This window comes from Vicugna pacos, chromosome 17, assembly GCF_048564905.1.
Source record: "Vicugna pacos chromosome 17, VicPac4, whole genome shotgun sequence".
NCBI lineage: Eukaryota > Metazoa > Chordata > Mammalia > Artiodactyla > Camelidae > Vicugna > Vicugna pacos.
In genome coordinates, this window is record NC_133003.1 from 18,033,974 (window position 1) to 18,049,584 (window position 15,611).

At 39.0% G+C, this 15,611-nt stretch overlaps 1 protein-coding gene across 3 annotated transcripts in view; it reads left to right on the top strand.

The window, feature by feature from the left end:
* TCAIM (T cell activation inhibitor, mitochondrial) overlaps positions 1–15,611 on the top strand; it is a 41,435-nt gene that overhangs the window by 8,436 nt on the left and 17,388 nt on the right. For all 3 annotated transcript variants that reach the window (XM_006200698.4, XM_072941091.1, XM_072941092.1), the window contains 4 exons: positions 549–621; positions 5,068–5,203; positions 7,270–7,423; positions 10,187–10,439. In XM_006200698.4, coding sequence (XP_006200760.3) covers positions 549–621; positions 5,068–5,203; positions 7,270–7,423; positions 10,187–10,439 — 616 coding nt within the window. The remainder of the gene's footprint in view (positions 1–548; positions 622–5,067; positions 5,204–7,269; positions 7,424–10,186; positions 10,440–15,611) is intronic.

Below are 15,611 nucleotides of genomic sequence, written 5' to 3' on the forward strand. Positions count from 1 at the left end.
TATTGGCTTTGCTCCTTTGTCACAGATCAGTTGGCTGTATTTTTGTAGGTCTGTTTCTGGGCTCTCTGTTCGCTTCCACTGATCCATTTGTTCTTTCGCCAGTACCACACTGACGTGATTACTGTAGCTTTACAGTAAGGCTTGAAGTCCAGTAGTGTCAGTCATCCAGCTTTATTCCTCTTCAATATTGAGTTGGCTGTTCTGAGTCTTTTGCCTCTCCATATAAACTTTAGAATGAGTTTGTTGATATCTGTAAAAGAACCTGCTTGGATTTAGGTTGGGATTGCATAGAATCTGCAGATGAAGTTGGAAAGAACTGATGTCTTGGCAGTATTGAGTCTTCCTGTCCATTAACATAGAATTTCCACTTATTTAATTCTTTGATATATTTCACGAGAGTTTTATAGTTTTTCTCATGTAGATCTTATACATATTTTGTTAGATTTGTAACTAAGTATTTCATTTGGGGGGGCATTAATGTAAATGGCAATGTGTTTTTAATTTTAAATTCCACTTATTCATTATTGGTATCTGCTTAACTTTTTCAGCAATTGATGGATGCCTGGGAGTTGATCTGCATATATACTCAGAAATGTTTTGCCACCTGAGACCTGTGAGGAGGTAAGTTTTGTGATTCAATCTGTAACTAGTGTAGGGACGGGGTGGAATCTGTTATGTATTTGGCTAATTTCAATTTATTCTGATTTATCAAAGTCTAAATGTTTTGTGGATATTATGGTGGAGGGCAGGAATAAAAAAAAAAAATCATGTGAACATCCAGATCTTTCTTCCAAGAGTTCCATTCAGAATAGAAGATTAAAAGAACACCATCTTTCAGAACAGTTCAGTGTGAAAAGTTTAAGAGGGAGAAAAGGTAGAAGTTTGTCCTTAGCACAATTCTTATCACATTGCCCTCAAGCCTATGGCTGTCATATAGAAAACCATTTTACATTGAAATTGTGTCGTAAGGTCATTTGACTACTACATTTGCTGTTTATGTGTGTATAATCTAAATCCTATCTAGCACTTCAAGAAAGGATGTAAGGAGTTCAGCAGTAAAATTTAGTTGGCACAGTCATAAGCACATATAGGGTAATCAGAATAGAGACCAGATGCCATGTAGAGAGAGGAGATCTTTTGTTAAAAAAAAAAAATAGAACTGGTTAAACAATTACTTATTAGATTTTATTCTGGCTTCTTGATAGTCAAGTCAAAACAGGTAAAGTATTTATTTTTTTTTAATTGAAGTACAGTCAGTTACAATGTGTTAATTTCTGGTGTACAGCACAGTGTCCCAGTCATGCATATACATACATACATTTGTTTTCATATTCTTTTTCATTAAAGGTTATTAGAAGATATTGAGCATAGTACCCTGTGCTATACAGAAGAAACTTTATGAAACCTATTTTTATATATGTTGGCTAACATTTGTAAATCTCAGACTCCCAAATTTACCCCTTCCCACCCCCTTTCCCCAGTAACCGTAAGATTGTTTACTGTGTCTGTGAGTCTTTCTGTTTTGTAGATGAGTTCATTAGTGTCCTATTTTTTTCTTTTTTTTTTTTTTTGGATTCCACATATAAGTGATATCATATGGTATTTTTCTTTCTCTTTCTGTCTTCACTTAGAATGATGATCTTTAGGTCCATCCGTGTTGCTGCACATGGCATTATTTTATTCTTTTTTATGGCTGAGTAGTATTCCATTGTATAAATATACCACAACTTCTTTTAAATAAAATATTTATCTGGATCAAAGTATATAACCAAAATAAAATTTGATCTGTTGAATAAAAATGACATGTGAAGTTTTAAATTTCTAAAACATATTTGGCAATAATTAGTGCCTTTAAATGGCTATTACGTACATGAATATCTCAGTCAATGGTCACTGTTAAAAGGAATTTCTTTAGGAGGAACAACTCAGTTTTTCTACCAACTCAGTTTATGGTGAGAATTACCAAATGTAGGGAGACTTGCTCTGATTGAATTTATGAGAAAAAATTGTTAAAAAGAAGAGAGAGAGAGAAACAGAAAAACTGTGAGATCCTAGAAAATGTCCAGAAAGGTTGTTGGTCAGATGTTGAGCCGTTCATCGTGTTTAGCCATAGAACACCAGGAAAAGTGTGGTGTCCTCATGCTTTGATCCGCAGGAGCCTGGAGGACTGGGCTTCAGAACACTTCCTGGGCCATTTCCTTCAAGGCCGCCCACCTTCTCAGCCCCACGCCACTGACAGTGATAGTACTTGTGTACTGGAGACACGCTTTCCCAGCTCATTTGATCCTGGCCTTCAGAAAACTATATTTTAATCACAACCCATAAAAATAGAAGTTTCTTAACATGAGTTACCCTTGCCACACACAGTATCTGGTAATATTTTCTGTTCCGGGAAATATTCTCTGGGGTTTTTTTGTTTTTTAACGTTGGTCGTGGTTACTATGTTGATTTCACAACTGAGCTGATTGCACGGACCATGTGTGTAAATGAAGTTTGATCCGCCCCGCCACACTCCTTCATTTCTTGCCTGTGGCTACTTCAGTGTGAAAAGCCTGAAACACTTGTTCTCTGGCCCTTCACACAGGAAGCCTGCTCTCCTACTGACGCGTTTTTCCAGAATCTAACCCTTTCCTAACACCTCTTCATACATCTAGATGTTCGCATGCCAAATTTTCTCAATCTAAAGTGACACAATACTGTATGGGGTTTATTTTTCCTTGATTTAGTTTTTCTTGATTGGCTTCTTTCCTTTCATGAAACACTGACTGTGTATTCATTGAGCACACATGAGCAGTAATACATGTGCCAGGCCCTGTGGTGGTAGCCGCTGAGCCCCCTGCCCCTCTGGGTCCACACAGATTTGCCCTGAGGCCCTCAGTGGCTCAGCAGAGCAGGAACACGAAGTCAGTCTCCTCCAGCAGGACACAGGGCACCTGCAGTGGGGGCTTTGGCTCAAGGACTCCCCGTGGCGTGGCTGAACCCTTGGGACGGGGCTGCAGCCACAGACGCCCCTCAGTGCTCCTTTCTTCCTTTTCTCCTCTGTAGGCGTCAGGCCTGCACCATGGTCTGAAAGCTCTTCCTACCTTCTGCCTTTCCCAGGAATCCTCGGCCCCTCTCATCCTGTCATGGCCGCTGCTCTCCAGCAGACCCACACTGACTTCCCTGACAGCAGTAAATCCCTAGTAACCATGTTCACTGTCCTCAGGGATGCAGTGGTAGTTGAGGAAGAGTCTAGAGCATTTCCACATTGTGGTATTATGTTCCATGTATATGGGGCACACAGTTTCTTTTATGAGAGTTTAGAAGAAGGAAAGACTATTTATAATGAAGATACAAAAGAGGAGGTTCTAGGGGAAGGACCCGTGGCCTCCTGGCACACGTAGGAAGGCAGTAGTGAGTGAGCGAGTGCAATTTGGACCAGGAGAAGTGGGCATGGGGAGGGTATATTAGGACTTAGAAGTGATGGAGAAGGGCAGGATGAGGAAGATCACGGGGGATTGGAGCTGAGGGTTTCTGCAAGGAGTGCTTGGAGATCAAGTTGGAAGGATAGATGGGGAGTCACTGGAGAGCACTTGACGTACCAGGCTGAGTGGGTCTTAATCTGCTGGAGCTGAAACGCCGTCACAGGTGTTTCAGTCAGGAATACAGTGATCATGGGATTTTAGGAAAATCAACGTGTGCACAGCATGGCTAGGGAAACAAAACAGGAGAGAGTACTGACCGTAAAGCCACGTAGTCCAATTTTGCAGTGGTCGTCGGTGGCAGAGAAAATGGGAAGAAGGAGTGATTTCAAGGGACATTGTAAGGCAAGAGGACGCAAGACTTCAGGAGTGAAAACGGGGAGGGGGCGCTGAGCAAGCTGGGGCAGCGATAACCCTCGGGTCCTGTGTGTGAGCAGCTCTGAGAAGAGCGGCACCTCGGTAACAGAACGGAGGACGATAATCCTGGATAGAGCCGTCTAACTGCTTCCTTGCCTTTTGTATCCAGGCTGAGCTGGGAAGGAAATGATGACCTCTGCTCCTTTTTTAGACACATAACATTGGAGAGGCTGGCAGGACAGCTAAGTGTCCATCAGACATTTGGAAACGGGGACTAAGGCTCAGGCGGGGAGTGAGTGCAGGTGTCACCAGCGTTCACTTACGCTGCCTGCCATTGAGGACTTTGCTCATTTCCTTTACTGTTAAACTCCTGTTAGAATCCTTAATGCACAGCCTATATGTTGACTTTATAAAAGGTTCAAGGACCTGTAAAAAGGCAGAAAACGAAAGGTCATCTGAAAATCTGATGGTGATCTCCCAATTATTAAAAAAAATCTTCAGAAATGATTCTGTAACCTCAGTCGTTTCAAAAATGAAACACTTTTCCAAAGACTGGGTACATATACCTCACATACGCGATCAAAACGTGCACAATATTCTTCAAAGTCCATTATAGAGTGGAAAAGATAAATTACCACATTCAAAATTAGATGTCATGGAAGTGCTTCCCGGAAATTGCAAATAATTTTATTTGGATTTAAAACTACTTTTTTAAAAAAAACTCCCCCAGGTGAGTTATGCCAAAATTTAAGGACAAAATATTAAGTTATCCAACTAGAATAATTTTAGCATACTAGTAATGAGGAAATGAACTGAGACATCTTGTACGTCTAGCTAAGTATTACAATTCTCAAAATATTTTTCACTGTAAAGAAAAGATTATACTATTGATACTGGGATTTCTTTTTAATCTGAAGAAGAAAATGATTTAGGAAATCGTCATTTACAGTGAAGCCAGTTAACAGTTCAAGGCAGACTTTTGAGGGGAAATTTTTTTATTATTATTAAATATTATGTTCTCATATTGCATCAGAGAAATTTATCACCACTGTTTTTAGAAAACATGTGGCACTGACTGCTTGTTAAAACTTCTGTGGATTTCAGAAAACCACAAAGTTTTACACTTTGGTTTCTATCTTGTGTCTGTGGTATTTTCCATACGTAGTCATTTTAATGTTACTGTCACTTTATACAGTCGGGATTTGTGTGTATCAGTGTGCTGGTGAATGACAACACATCTTTTTCAAAGGTTATGTCTGGGGAAGATATTTCCATACTGGTTTCTGTACTCGAGAGCCTTGTCGGGAGCTGAAGCAGTCAACGCCTTAAGGCCTTTCTATTTTGCTGTGCATCCGGATTTCTTTGGACAGCACCCCCGGGAAAGGGTAAACGTTTATTTATTTATTAATTTACTAATGTTTAGTGTATGCATATTTAGGTTACTTACCTTTGACCTAGCATACAACGAAGAGTTCTGTAAATCTGCGTTGATTGTCATGGTGGTGTGATCAGTGCTTTGAACTGTAGATATGAAAATTAAAACTAAGACTTTTTTTTTTTAATTTAAAAAGCCTTGTTCTTTTTTTAATTGAAGTATAGTCAGTTTACAGTGTTGTGTCTGTTTCTGGTGTACTGCATAATAGTTCAGTCATACATATACATATATATATTCATTTTCATACTCTTTTTCATTGTAGGTTACTACAAGGTACAGAATATAGTTCCCTGTGCTATACAGTATGAACTTGTTGTTTATCTATTTTATATGTAGTAGTTAGTATCTGCAAATTGAACTCCCAATTTATCCCTCCCCACCCCCTTCCTCCCCTGGTAACCATAAGTTTGTTTTCTGTGTCTCTCAGTCTGTTTCTGTTTTGTAAATCAGTTCGTTGATTGTTTTTTTTTAGATTCCACATGTAAGTGGTGTGTGGTATTTTTCTTTCTCTTCTGGCTTGCTTCACTTAGAATGACATGCTCCCAGTACATCCACATTGCTGCACGTGGCATTATTTTTTATGGCTGAGTAGTGTTCCATTGTACAAATATACCATAGCTTCTTTATCCAGTCATGTGTCAGTGGACATTTAGATTGTTTCCGTGTCTTGGCTATGGTAAATAGTGCTGCTTTGAACATTGGGGTGCATGAATTAAGGTTCCCTCTGGATATATGACCACTAGTGGGATTGCTGGATCTTATGATAGTGTATTTTTAGTTTTTTGAGGAATCTCCATACTGTTTTCCATAGCGGCTGCACCAAACTACATTCCCACCAGCAGTGCAGGAGGGTTCCCTTTTCTCCACACCCTATCCAGCATTTATCGTTTGTGGACTTTTGAATGATGGCTGTTGTGACCGGTGTGAGGTGATACCTCATTGTAGTTTTGATTTGCATTTCTCTGATAATTAGCAATACTGAGCGTTTTTTCGTGTGCCTACTGGCCATTCGTATGTTTTCATTGGAGTATTGCTTGTTTGTAGGTCTTCTGCCCATTTTTGGATTGGGCTGTGTGTTTTATTTCTTATTCAGTTGTATGAGCTGTTTATATATTCTGGACATTAAGCTCTCATCAGTCTCTCATCTTTTGCAAACTCCCTGCAAGACCATTTCTGCACCGATTTTTTCTTTCTCCTTTTTTTCTCACTATTTTGTGAGAGTCCTCCTGTATTTCGATATGAGAGCCACTCTGTCAGAGTTAGTAGGTGTTCTGTACGATTCAGTGGGTTTGTAGATGTAATTCTTGGTGTATTTGTGGGAGAGAGTGAGTTGTGAGTCTCTCTGCTCTGCTATCTTGGCTCCCGCCCCCAAGGATTTTTTTTCTTCTTTTAACAGTATATCCTGGAAATCACTCCATATCAGTTCCTAAATATCATCTGTGTCACATTCGTTCCTTCTTTTTTTTTTTTTGCTTTTGGGTGGTGCAGACTCCATCAAAAGAATATACCATAATTCAGCCAGTCTCTGGATGTGTGTTTTAAGACCTTTACACAGAGAAAAATTAGCTCTTTGGTATGAAAAAACTTCCATATATTTTCTCCCAGTTTTTGTAGACTGCTTACTGTGTGTGTGTGTGTGTGTGTGTGTGTGTGTCCTTTTTTTAATGTGTTCTGTTTTACATTTTTTAAATTTTTATGTAATTAGATTTATCAGTCATGTGTTACTTTGGGACATTCGGTCATAGTTAGGCTTTTTCCACACTTAGGTTATAAAGGACAGAGCTGTGTTTGCTTCTAGTACTTCATGGCCGCATTTTCTTAAGGAATTCATTCTGTCACCTGCTGTCAGATGTGAATACAGTTTTACCCTTCACCGAGAACGTATGGCATCCCAATATTTTTTTTAATACTAAAGTCTTTAATACACTCAATAATGTGTTTAAAATGTCAGGAGAGAATTTATGATGTGTCCTTGTTCTATTTTGTGTGTAAATGCCCCTTGATATTTCTTTCCAGGAAGTCAATGAAAATTCTCTTAAGAGATTAAGTGCCTACTTAGAAAACCTCCAGAAGCCAGGCTTCAAGTCTTTGAAACCAACTCAGCTCATGTTTTATGTAAGAGAAAGAGACCAGAATTCCTCCGATGGCCAGGAGCACTTTAGCACTTCCGGTACGTGTCTTATTTCTCGTGTGTCCCTTGCAAGCTTCGTGTGATACGTGTCCGTCCTGTCTGACAGTGCCAGAATAACTTTGGATTGAAGCCTTGGGTGTAGAAAATAATATCATTTAATTGAGTGTTTTCCTAGAATTAGATTCTAATTCTGGCTGCCTGTGTTTGATAAGCCTTTTATGTTTAGTTTTTTTTTTTTTTTACCAGAAAACTGAAGTGTTCCTATTTGTCCCCTTCTTATTTCAGTTCATTTTTAAGCATTAAACATGTAGATAATAGTTTGTATTTTTTTTTAATATAGCTTATGTTTTTTTATTTAGTCCTCGAAGGATCTGTGAGATGGGTAGTATTTGCCCACTTGTAACTTAGTGATGTCCTGGGACCAGAGTCGAGATCTTGAACCCAGGTCTTTCAACTCCAGCCTCGTGCTGTTTCTAAAATCCAGTCAGTCTTAATATACAGCCTTCTGTTTGGTCCTTTGTCACTAGCTTTAGCCACGATCCAGTGATATTTAAAACTAAGGGCAAATATGGCTCTGTCATTTCTGTAAACATCCATCCTTTTAGTGATCCTTGAGGAAATAATTTTATTTTTAGCAAGAACTGTAAACCAATTTAAAGATTTACCGAGGGTTTCCTGTGTGAGTTAATGCTGAAACAAACAGTTGTAGTCAGCTCCAGCTAAGAGAAAAATACTTTGAGTTGATGGTTAACCTTGAATCATTTATTAAATAAAAACAGATTATAAAAAAAAAATTAGAAATGTGAGCAAACATTCAGTATATATGACAACAAGATAATGTTAATACATAAAGAGTTCTTAGAAATCAAAAAGAAAACAGTAGCTCTGTTACAAAAAATGGGCAAACGGTGACTTGACAGTTCAGGAAAAACACACATAAATAGCCAATATGCATATAAAAAGATTTAACCTGAGGAATCAAATGCAAACTAAATTAGGTAGTATTTCCCAGTAAAGACATGTCTGATCTGGTACCGGCATTCCACACTGTATTGCAGCCCTTGCATTGGATTCAGTAATTAATGGGATTGATAAGGTCGAAACTAAGATTTATTCCTTGACTTAGCTCTTCTAAGGATAAACTATTTCTTCCTAACATCAAATGCAGGAATTTGAATTTTCTTTTCCTCTTTCACCAACTAGAATAATTCTCCAACTAGTATTTCTCACTTTACTGGCAGTGATTCAACTAAAAAAATCTTTCTCAGTTTGCTCATCATAGACGCCATAAATCTGTGTGGTGAGCATGGTAGGTAGCTCTGAGACTGGTGTAGACTGTGATGTCGGTCACCAGTGGCCAAGACGAGACACATTTCAGCCTTGTGTGGAATGATGAAAAATTAAAATCAACTTCTGTGCACATCAGTTTCAGAAGTAGTGAATGAATCATGCTACATTCGTTATATAGATTAGTGTGTAGCTACTAAAAAGAAAGCGGTTGATGTATGCATACAGACATGGGAGGGTCACCAACGCTCAGTAACAAAAGTAAGTTCAAAGTAATGGATCCAGGCGGGTACCATTTATATACTTAAAAGGAACAGTTGACACCAGGGTGTGGGTGTATGCAGATACATAAGCATATGTGTCGCATGAAACATAAAGAGCACAGAAAAGGGCAGAGCAGGGCCGTCCCAGAGAACTCTCTGTGGTGATGTGAATGTCCTGTATCTGCGCCGTGTGGCGCAGCCGGCACTAGCCCCATGTGGCTGTTGAGCACTTGCAGTGTGGCTACTGTGGAGCTGAATTTTACGTTTTATTTAATTTCAATTACTTTAATTTTAAATAGCCACGTATGGCTAGTAGCTATCAGATTTTAGATAGTGCAGATCTAAATTCTTGTGTACCTAACTTAATAGTGCTATATTGAGTGAAAGTGTGAGGTTGTGTGCCTGCCAACAGGAGACTTGACTTTATATAATTTTGCAATAAGGATATACTTATGTAATACTTCTATAATTTTTTACACCAATTTAAACAGTTTTTGGGAAAGGGAGGGCATAGCTCAGCGGTAGAGAGAATGCTTAGCATGCACAAGGTCCTGGGTTCAATCCCCAGTACCTCCATTAAAATAAATAAATATATATATACATACATACCTAATTACTTCCCCACCCCACTCCCAATTTTTTTTTAATCGGATTGTGAAGCACTAACTTTTTTTAAAATTAGGGAATTTTGAGTCGCTTCTGAAAATAGTGAGCCACTAGCTAGTTGGATGGGGAAGCATGAGGACAAACTCAGAAAAGTTGAAATGAGTTTCTGTGACCACTGAGCCTGAGTTGGCCCCTCTCCTCTGAACCACTTTCACAGGACAGCCTCCCCCTCCCTCCACCCTCCCCTTCCCTCCCCCTCCCCCCTGCACTGAGCGCTGGAAACTGTCTTGGGGGACACTTGCTCATAGGAAAGCTTGTCCATCCCTTAGACTGTAGAGACCAAATTTATGAAGAGCATTGAAAATATGAGTGCCCCTCATGGGCTGGGGTGGGTCTGGCCACTGGTGCCAGACTAGAAAAGGGGGTTAACAATTCAGGGACTTCATGAAGCTTAGGGTAGTGTGGTACAGTTTTGGAGAAGGGGCAGAGTTTTCTATTCACAGCTGATTGGCCAGTAGGGTGAATTTTAATCGGTAATGGAGTGTTTTTAAAGATTTTGGTTCTATAAATGTTATATTAAAGAATGTTTTTAAAGTCAAGCGAATGACCCTCTGTATTAATTGTTTGGGGGAATTATATTCTCTAGGGTTTCGAGCAGTCAGATTTACTTTGCACACCAGAGATCTGCTAAGCACAGTATTGTATATTCTCAACTCCTGCAGTTTATCTACTGAACATGTCCAAAACTTGAATAATAATGTGCATTCCCAGCCTCTCAAAGAGGCCAAAGGGATGTCTGACAGGCCCATCAAATGGGACAAGTCTTACTACTCCTTCACTGGATTCAAGGACCCTGACGAAGACCTCGAGCAAGTCTGGAGAACGGAAACAACCCTAACGTATGTAAGAGTTTTTATTTAACTAAATTATACTTGCGGTCATGTTTAAAGTCTAATTTTCCAGGCAAAGTAATGCTATTAAGTATAGCTAATCCAGTAACCATTACAAAAAAGATATTTCGCGTTTCTTACTTAAGGTTGCCGGAATACTTCTAATTGTATTTGATTTTTTGGCCTTTTGAACTTTTGATACCAAACACATGCAGGAGGTGGTTTTCTTTAAGTTTTAAAAATTCTACTCCCCAAGTTACCCCTGGTAAAGGGTCTAAGGACCCAGAACTCGGACTGCGCAACTGGCACAGTAATGAAAACAGGTGGAAACTGAAGAGCCAGTTCAGCGGGATAAGCCAGAACCACCGGGTTCCTTGTCCAAGCCGAGTATTTATCGTGTCCTTATTTGTATGTAGTTCATCCTGTAAAACTCCTCAGTCTCTAATCAAAGTACACTCTTTTCCATTGTATTATATTACACTATACTAGAGAGTGGGTTTTTTTTGTTTGTGTCTTTAGAGGGGGAGGTTAATTAGGTTTTTATTTATTTATTTTTTTATTATTTATTTTAATGGAGGTTCTGGGGGTTGAACCCAGGACCTCGTGCATGCTAAGCACAGGCTCTACCACTGAGCTATACCCTCCCCCTTAGAGAGTGAGCTTTTAAGAGTAGGACACATGTTTTAGTCATCTCTCTTTCTGCTAATCTGCTTCATAGATTCGTAAAACCCATCCAGCATTTTGATTACACTGAATTAAAGGACTTTTGAGTAAGTGTGGATGCGAAGTGCTGGAGGCTCGGGATGGAGAACTGAGGTTTCAAATGGAAATGTGAAGTAGCTTAATATAGATGGTAGGGGTAGAAGTGACCTGGCAATGATGTAGAGGGCCGTTTTTTTAAAAAATAATACCTCTGTTGATTTCATTAGTGTTTACTAAAAAAGTCTGTTTTTAGCAAGAGTTGCATTGTCTTAAGGAAAATTTCTGTGTAGAGATGAATTGTGTTACTATGAATTCTTGATTTCCTCCAGAGGTGTACTTTGTTTTAAATTCAAGTTCTCATGTTGACAGTTAACCAGGACAAGCTCATTTGGGTTTGTCCACTCTTAAAAGAGGATAGCAACATGAATTAAATAGACCACAGCTTTAGAAATTGAAATCAGTGGAAATTTAACTTTCTAATATACTGACCATCATTATCCAAATCCACTTGTCAGTAGCTGTCTTGTCAGACATTGAAACAAACCCATTATTAGATAGAACCTTTGTTTCCTTAGCTTCGCCAGATAAAACGAACAGTGGTGGAGCATTACATGTTTTAGCCTTGTTTAAAACAGAAATCTTGCATTCGCTTTAAAACTATGATTTCAAATTAATACAGGATTCTCCTAAGTGAAACAGACAGCATTCAGAGTTGCTTACAGAAGAGCTGGGATGGGGTTGTGGCTGGTTCTTGGTATAATGCTATGTCCGTATCTTTTACTTCCCTGCATTTTTCTTGGGCTGGAGAGGATTGAGAGTTGAGTGGTATCACCTTCAATCTTCCTCCTCAATGTCTGTCTGCTAAAGTCTACCAGTTAGAGATTTCTGTTTTGTTTAGTTTTTAATTCTTACACTAGAGGCCCTTGGGTTTGATTTCTTGAGCGTTGCTATTGTCTTAGTGACTTTCCCGAACCAGATCATCACACCTTGTGGAGTTTGAGTTTAGCTTATGAGTGTAATTTTAGAGCGGACAGTCCAGGCAGGGTAGGATGGGAGAGGGTAGCTCTGCAGTGAAAAGGGCAAGAGGAATACATCCTGCTCTTTGGGCACGTTGAGTAAATTGTCACGGAGATAAAATGCTGCAGAAAAATCTGTGTTGCCTTTACCAGCGTGCCTTCGAGTGCCGATGTCCAGTAATGAGAGTTGTGCAGATTTGGGAGATTTCATCTCTTATCTCCATAGCCTCACCCGGTTTCCTTGTTCCAATGTGTTCACATAGGCCCAGAGCCCCTTCCAGCGAGTCTGGACATTTTCCCAAATGTGGACCTTGCCCAGTTTGAAGGACCCCTTGATGAGGTTGGTCCAGCACTTTGTTTCATGTTAAGTTCTTCCCAGTAAGGATTCCAGGAATATATGTTATCAAAGCCAGAATGCTACCTGTATCGGTTTCTTGTTTTATTAATTTTTTAAATTTTTAATTATTTTGCAAATAATTATAAAATTGTTGAACTATACGAGAGCTTCCAAATCATGAGTGGAGTGACTGCTCCCTCATCAGATTGAGGGTACCTGTAACTCGGCCAGAACCTGTTCACCACCGTGGGCATTCTGGTCAGTTTGTCTTTATTTTCATTCTTGTATTGTTTGACTCGTCTGTATTCTATTTGCAGTTTATAGAATAGGCCTCACAAGGAGCACATACTGAATGATGATGATTCTGCAAATTTACATCAAACTGATCTTCACCTGATTTACAAATTGCATTCGCCTGAGCGAAATTTATTATTGAAAGCATACTAAGATATTTCTAATATCTCAGAACGTAATGTTAAAAAATATAGCAGTATTATTTAGTGTGAACGGTCAAGTAACTTTGCTTTTGTTTCTGCAGAGAAGTGCAGGCTGAAATTCTCTCACCATTTTGAAATAAAACACAGAAATTGTGAAAGTAAATCAGGTTTTTTTTTAAAAAGATACCACATAGAGGAATTACCAGGTCATAAAAAGCTCCATTTAATCTATTTTCTCACTGTACCTGGTAATGACATTTCAGTCTACATCCTAGGACATGTGTGATTTTGAATTTCCCAGCAAATTGTGCTGTATCTTACTGCAGAATCACTTTATACTGTGTAAAAAGGATAAAATGAAATGTTTTAACGCTTCAAGTGTTTTTTAATTATATGCCAGTCTAAAAATAAAGTAGGAAATGCTACTCTGTGTTGTGACTTTTAGTATTCCCATATTTTGCATATATTCTCTGATTATCAAATAATATAACAAAAATGTATTTTAATGGTAGAATTTGTATCTGGAAGGAGCCAACAGGATCCGTATGTATCTAAACAAAATTACCCCTTGTGTAGTGTCTGTCCCACTAAGAACAGGGTGTCATGGGACTAGAAAAACCATCGAAAACACTGTTCTGCCAGCTTCTGCCATGTCAGTAAATGTCAGGCTCCCATTTTTCCACTTGAAGTTTATTCAGGTAGTTTTACTTCACTCTCAATGTCTAAGTTCTGAATCAGCCCGAATGTCCAGGAAATACCACGTTGGACGACTGCAGCATTGGAATGACTTCTCTACAGCGCTGGGGAAGTTTATGATCGTGCTTTAACTCCTGTCATGCATTTATTCACGCTTCCTCTTGTTCATAGGCCAACTCAGTGTCCTTCAAACTGCACGTCGTAACTTCACTGTCTGTAGGCTCCTTTCATCCGGAATGGTTCCTCAGTGTTTTCTTGTCTTTTATCACTGTGGTGTTATTTTGTAGAATGTCCCTCAGCTTGAGTATTTTGAGTTTACCTGATAATTTCTTCATAATTAGAGCTAGATTATGCATACTTGGCAGGTGTACCCCCAAAGTGACGTGTGTTGTTTTCAGTGGATTATGTCGGAGGCATATGATGTTGACTGAGCCTATTACTAGTGATACTGACTTGAATCATATGATTAAGGTGGTGTCTCCCAGTTTTTTCCACTGTCTTTCCTTTCAGTTAGTTTCTTTTGAGGAGCTGCACAGGGCTGGGATAAAGTATGTGTCCTTCTACTTGCCACATTTTTACCCCTTACCTCAAGTATTCATTGATGATTTTCGCCCGAATCTCATATTGTGACGATGGTTCCAAATGATAATTCTCTAATCTTGTCATCCCTTCCAGCGGGCTCCTCTGTCCCCATCATCCTCTGAGGGCTCTCTCACCCTCTGGTTCACCAGGATATTCCAGCCTCATGTGGACTGTCCCTGCCATGCAGTGTTGGGTGGCGCCGTTTTGCTGAGAGGCCCTGGTTCTTTCTGGTAGGGAATGATTTTTAGAAACCAGGATCCAGGTGCTCCCTGTACGCAACTGCTGCTGGGATCAGCTGGAAAACGTGTCTTTATCTTGTAGCTAGGTTTAATAGCTGCATAGACAGGTAGAGAATTAAATACCGTGTTTTGAACTTTCATTTTTATCTCATTTTGTTAGAAACAAAACACAAAAATTGTTAAACTAGACCACTTAAATTTTATACACGAAATGTAAAAATTCCAAAAATCAGGTCATGAATATGTAATCATAAGATTATATTCAGTCTGTATTTTAAAACATTTGGTCCACAAATCAAACACAGTATGCCATTTGGTAATTCATTTGTCAACAAATCATCCTTTTTCTTACATGATTTAAAGTAAATTGATTAACATGTATTACTTAATAAATGAGGAAAAGGTTGAAAAATTATGATAGCTATTAGTAGTCAGTGATATAAAGTAAGATATTTTTACTTATTTTCTTATTTCTCACACATACAGAAACGACAGAATCTTTACCAGTGTTCTTAAAGAGGGGTGGGAAGAATTATCACTGACTACACACATAGTGAATCAAAAACATGATCCTTAAAGGAACACCTTTAAGCTGGTGAGGAAAGGATAAGTTAGGAGTTTTGGATTAGCAGAAACAAACTATTGCATATAAAATAAATAGCAAGGTTGTACTATATAGCACAGGGAACAATATTCAACATCCTGTATCAAACCAGAATGGAAAAGAATATTTTTTATATATATATATACATTATTTATATATATATATAAAAGTGAATCACCTGGCTGAACACCAGACACTAGCACAACAGTGTAAATCAACTATACTTAATTTAAAAAAAAAAGGTGGAACACCTTTACCTGGAGGGTAAGTTCCCAATTCCTTACCCCAGTGTGCATACCTTTTATGATCACAGACACAGAGGCCTCTCCGGTCTCATCTCATGCCCCCTTCCCTCTAGACATCACGTGATCTGGGCACGCTGGTTCATCTTACCATTCCCTTTGCACCAGCATGGTTGGTGCTCCCTTCCTTCTCACCAATTCTGCCTGAAAAAATCTGATCCATCTCTCGGGTTCCAGGTCCCATATCACCTGCTCTGTAGAACCTTCCAAGCAGAATTAATTCTTCCTCTGTTCTCATCGAAGCTTGTACATTCTGTTCCAGCTGC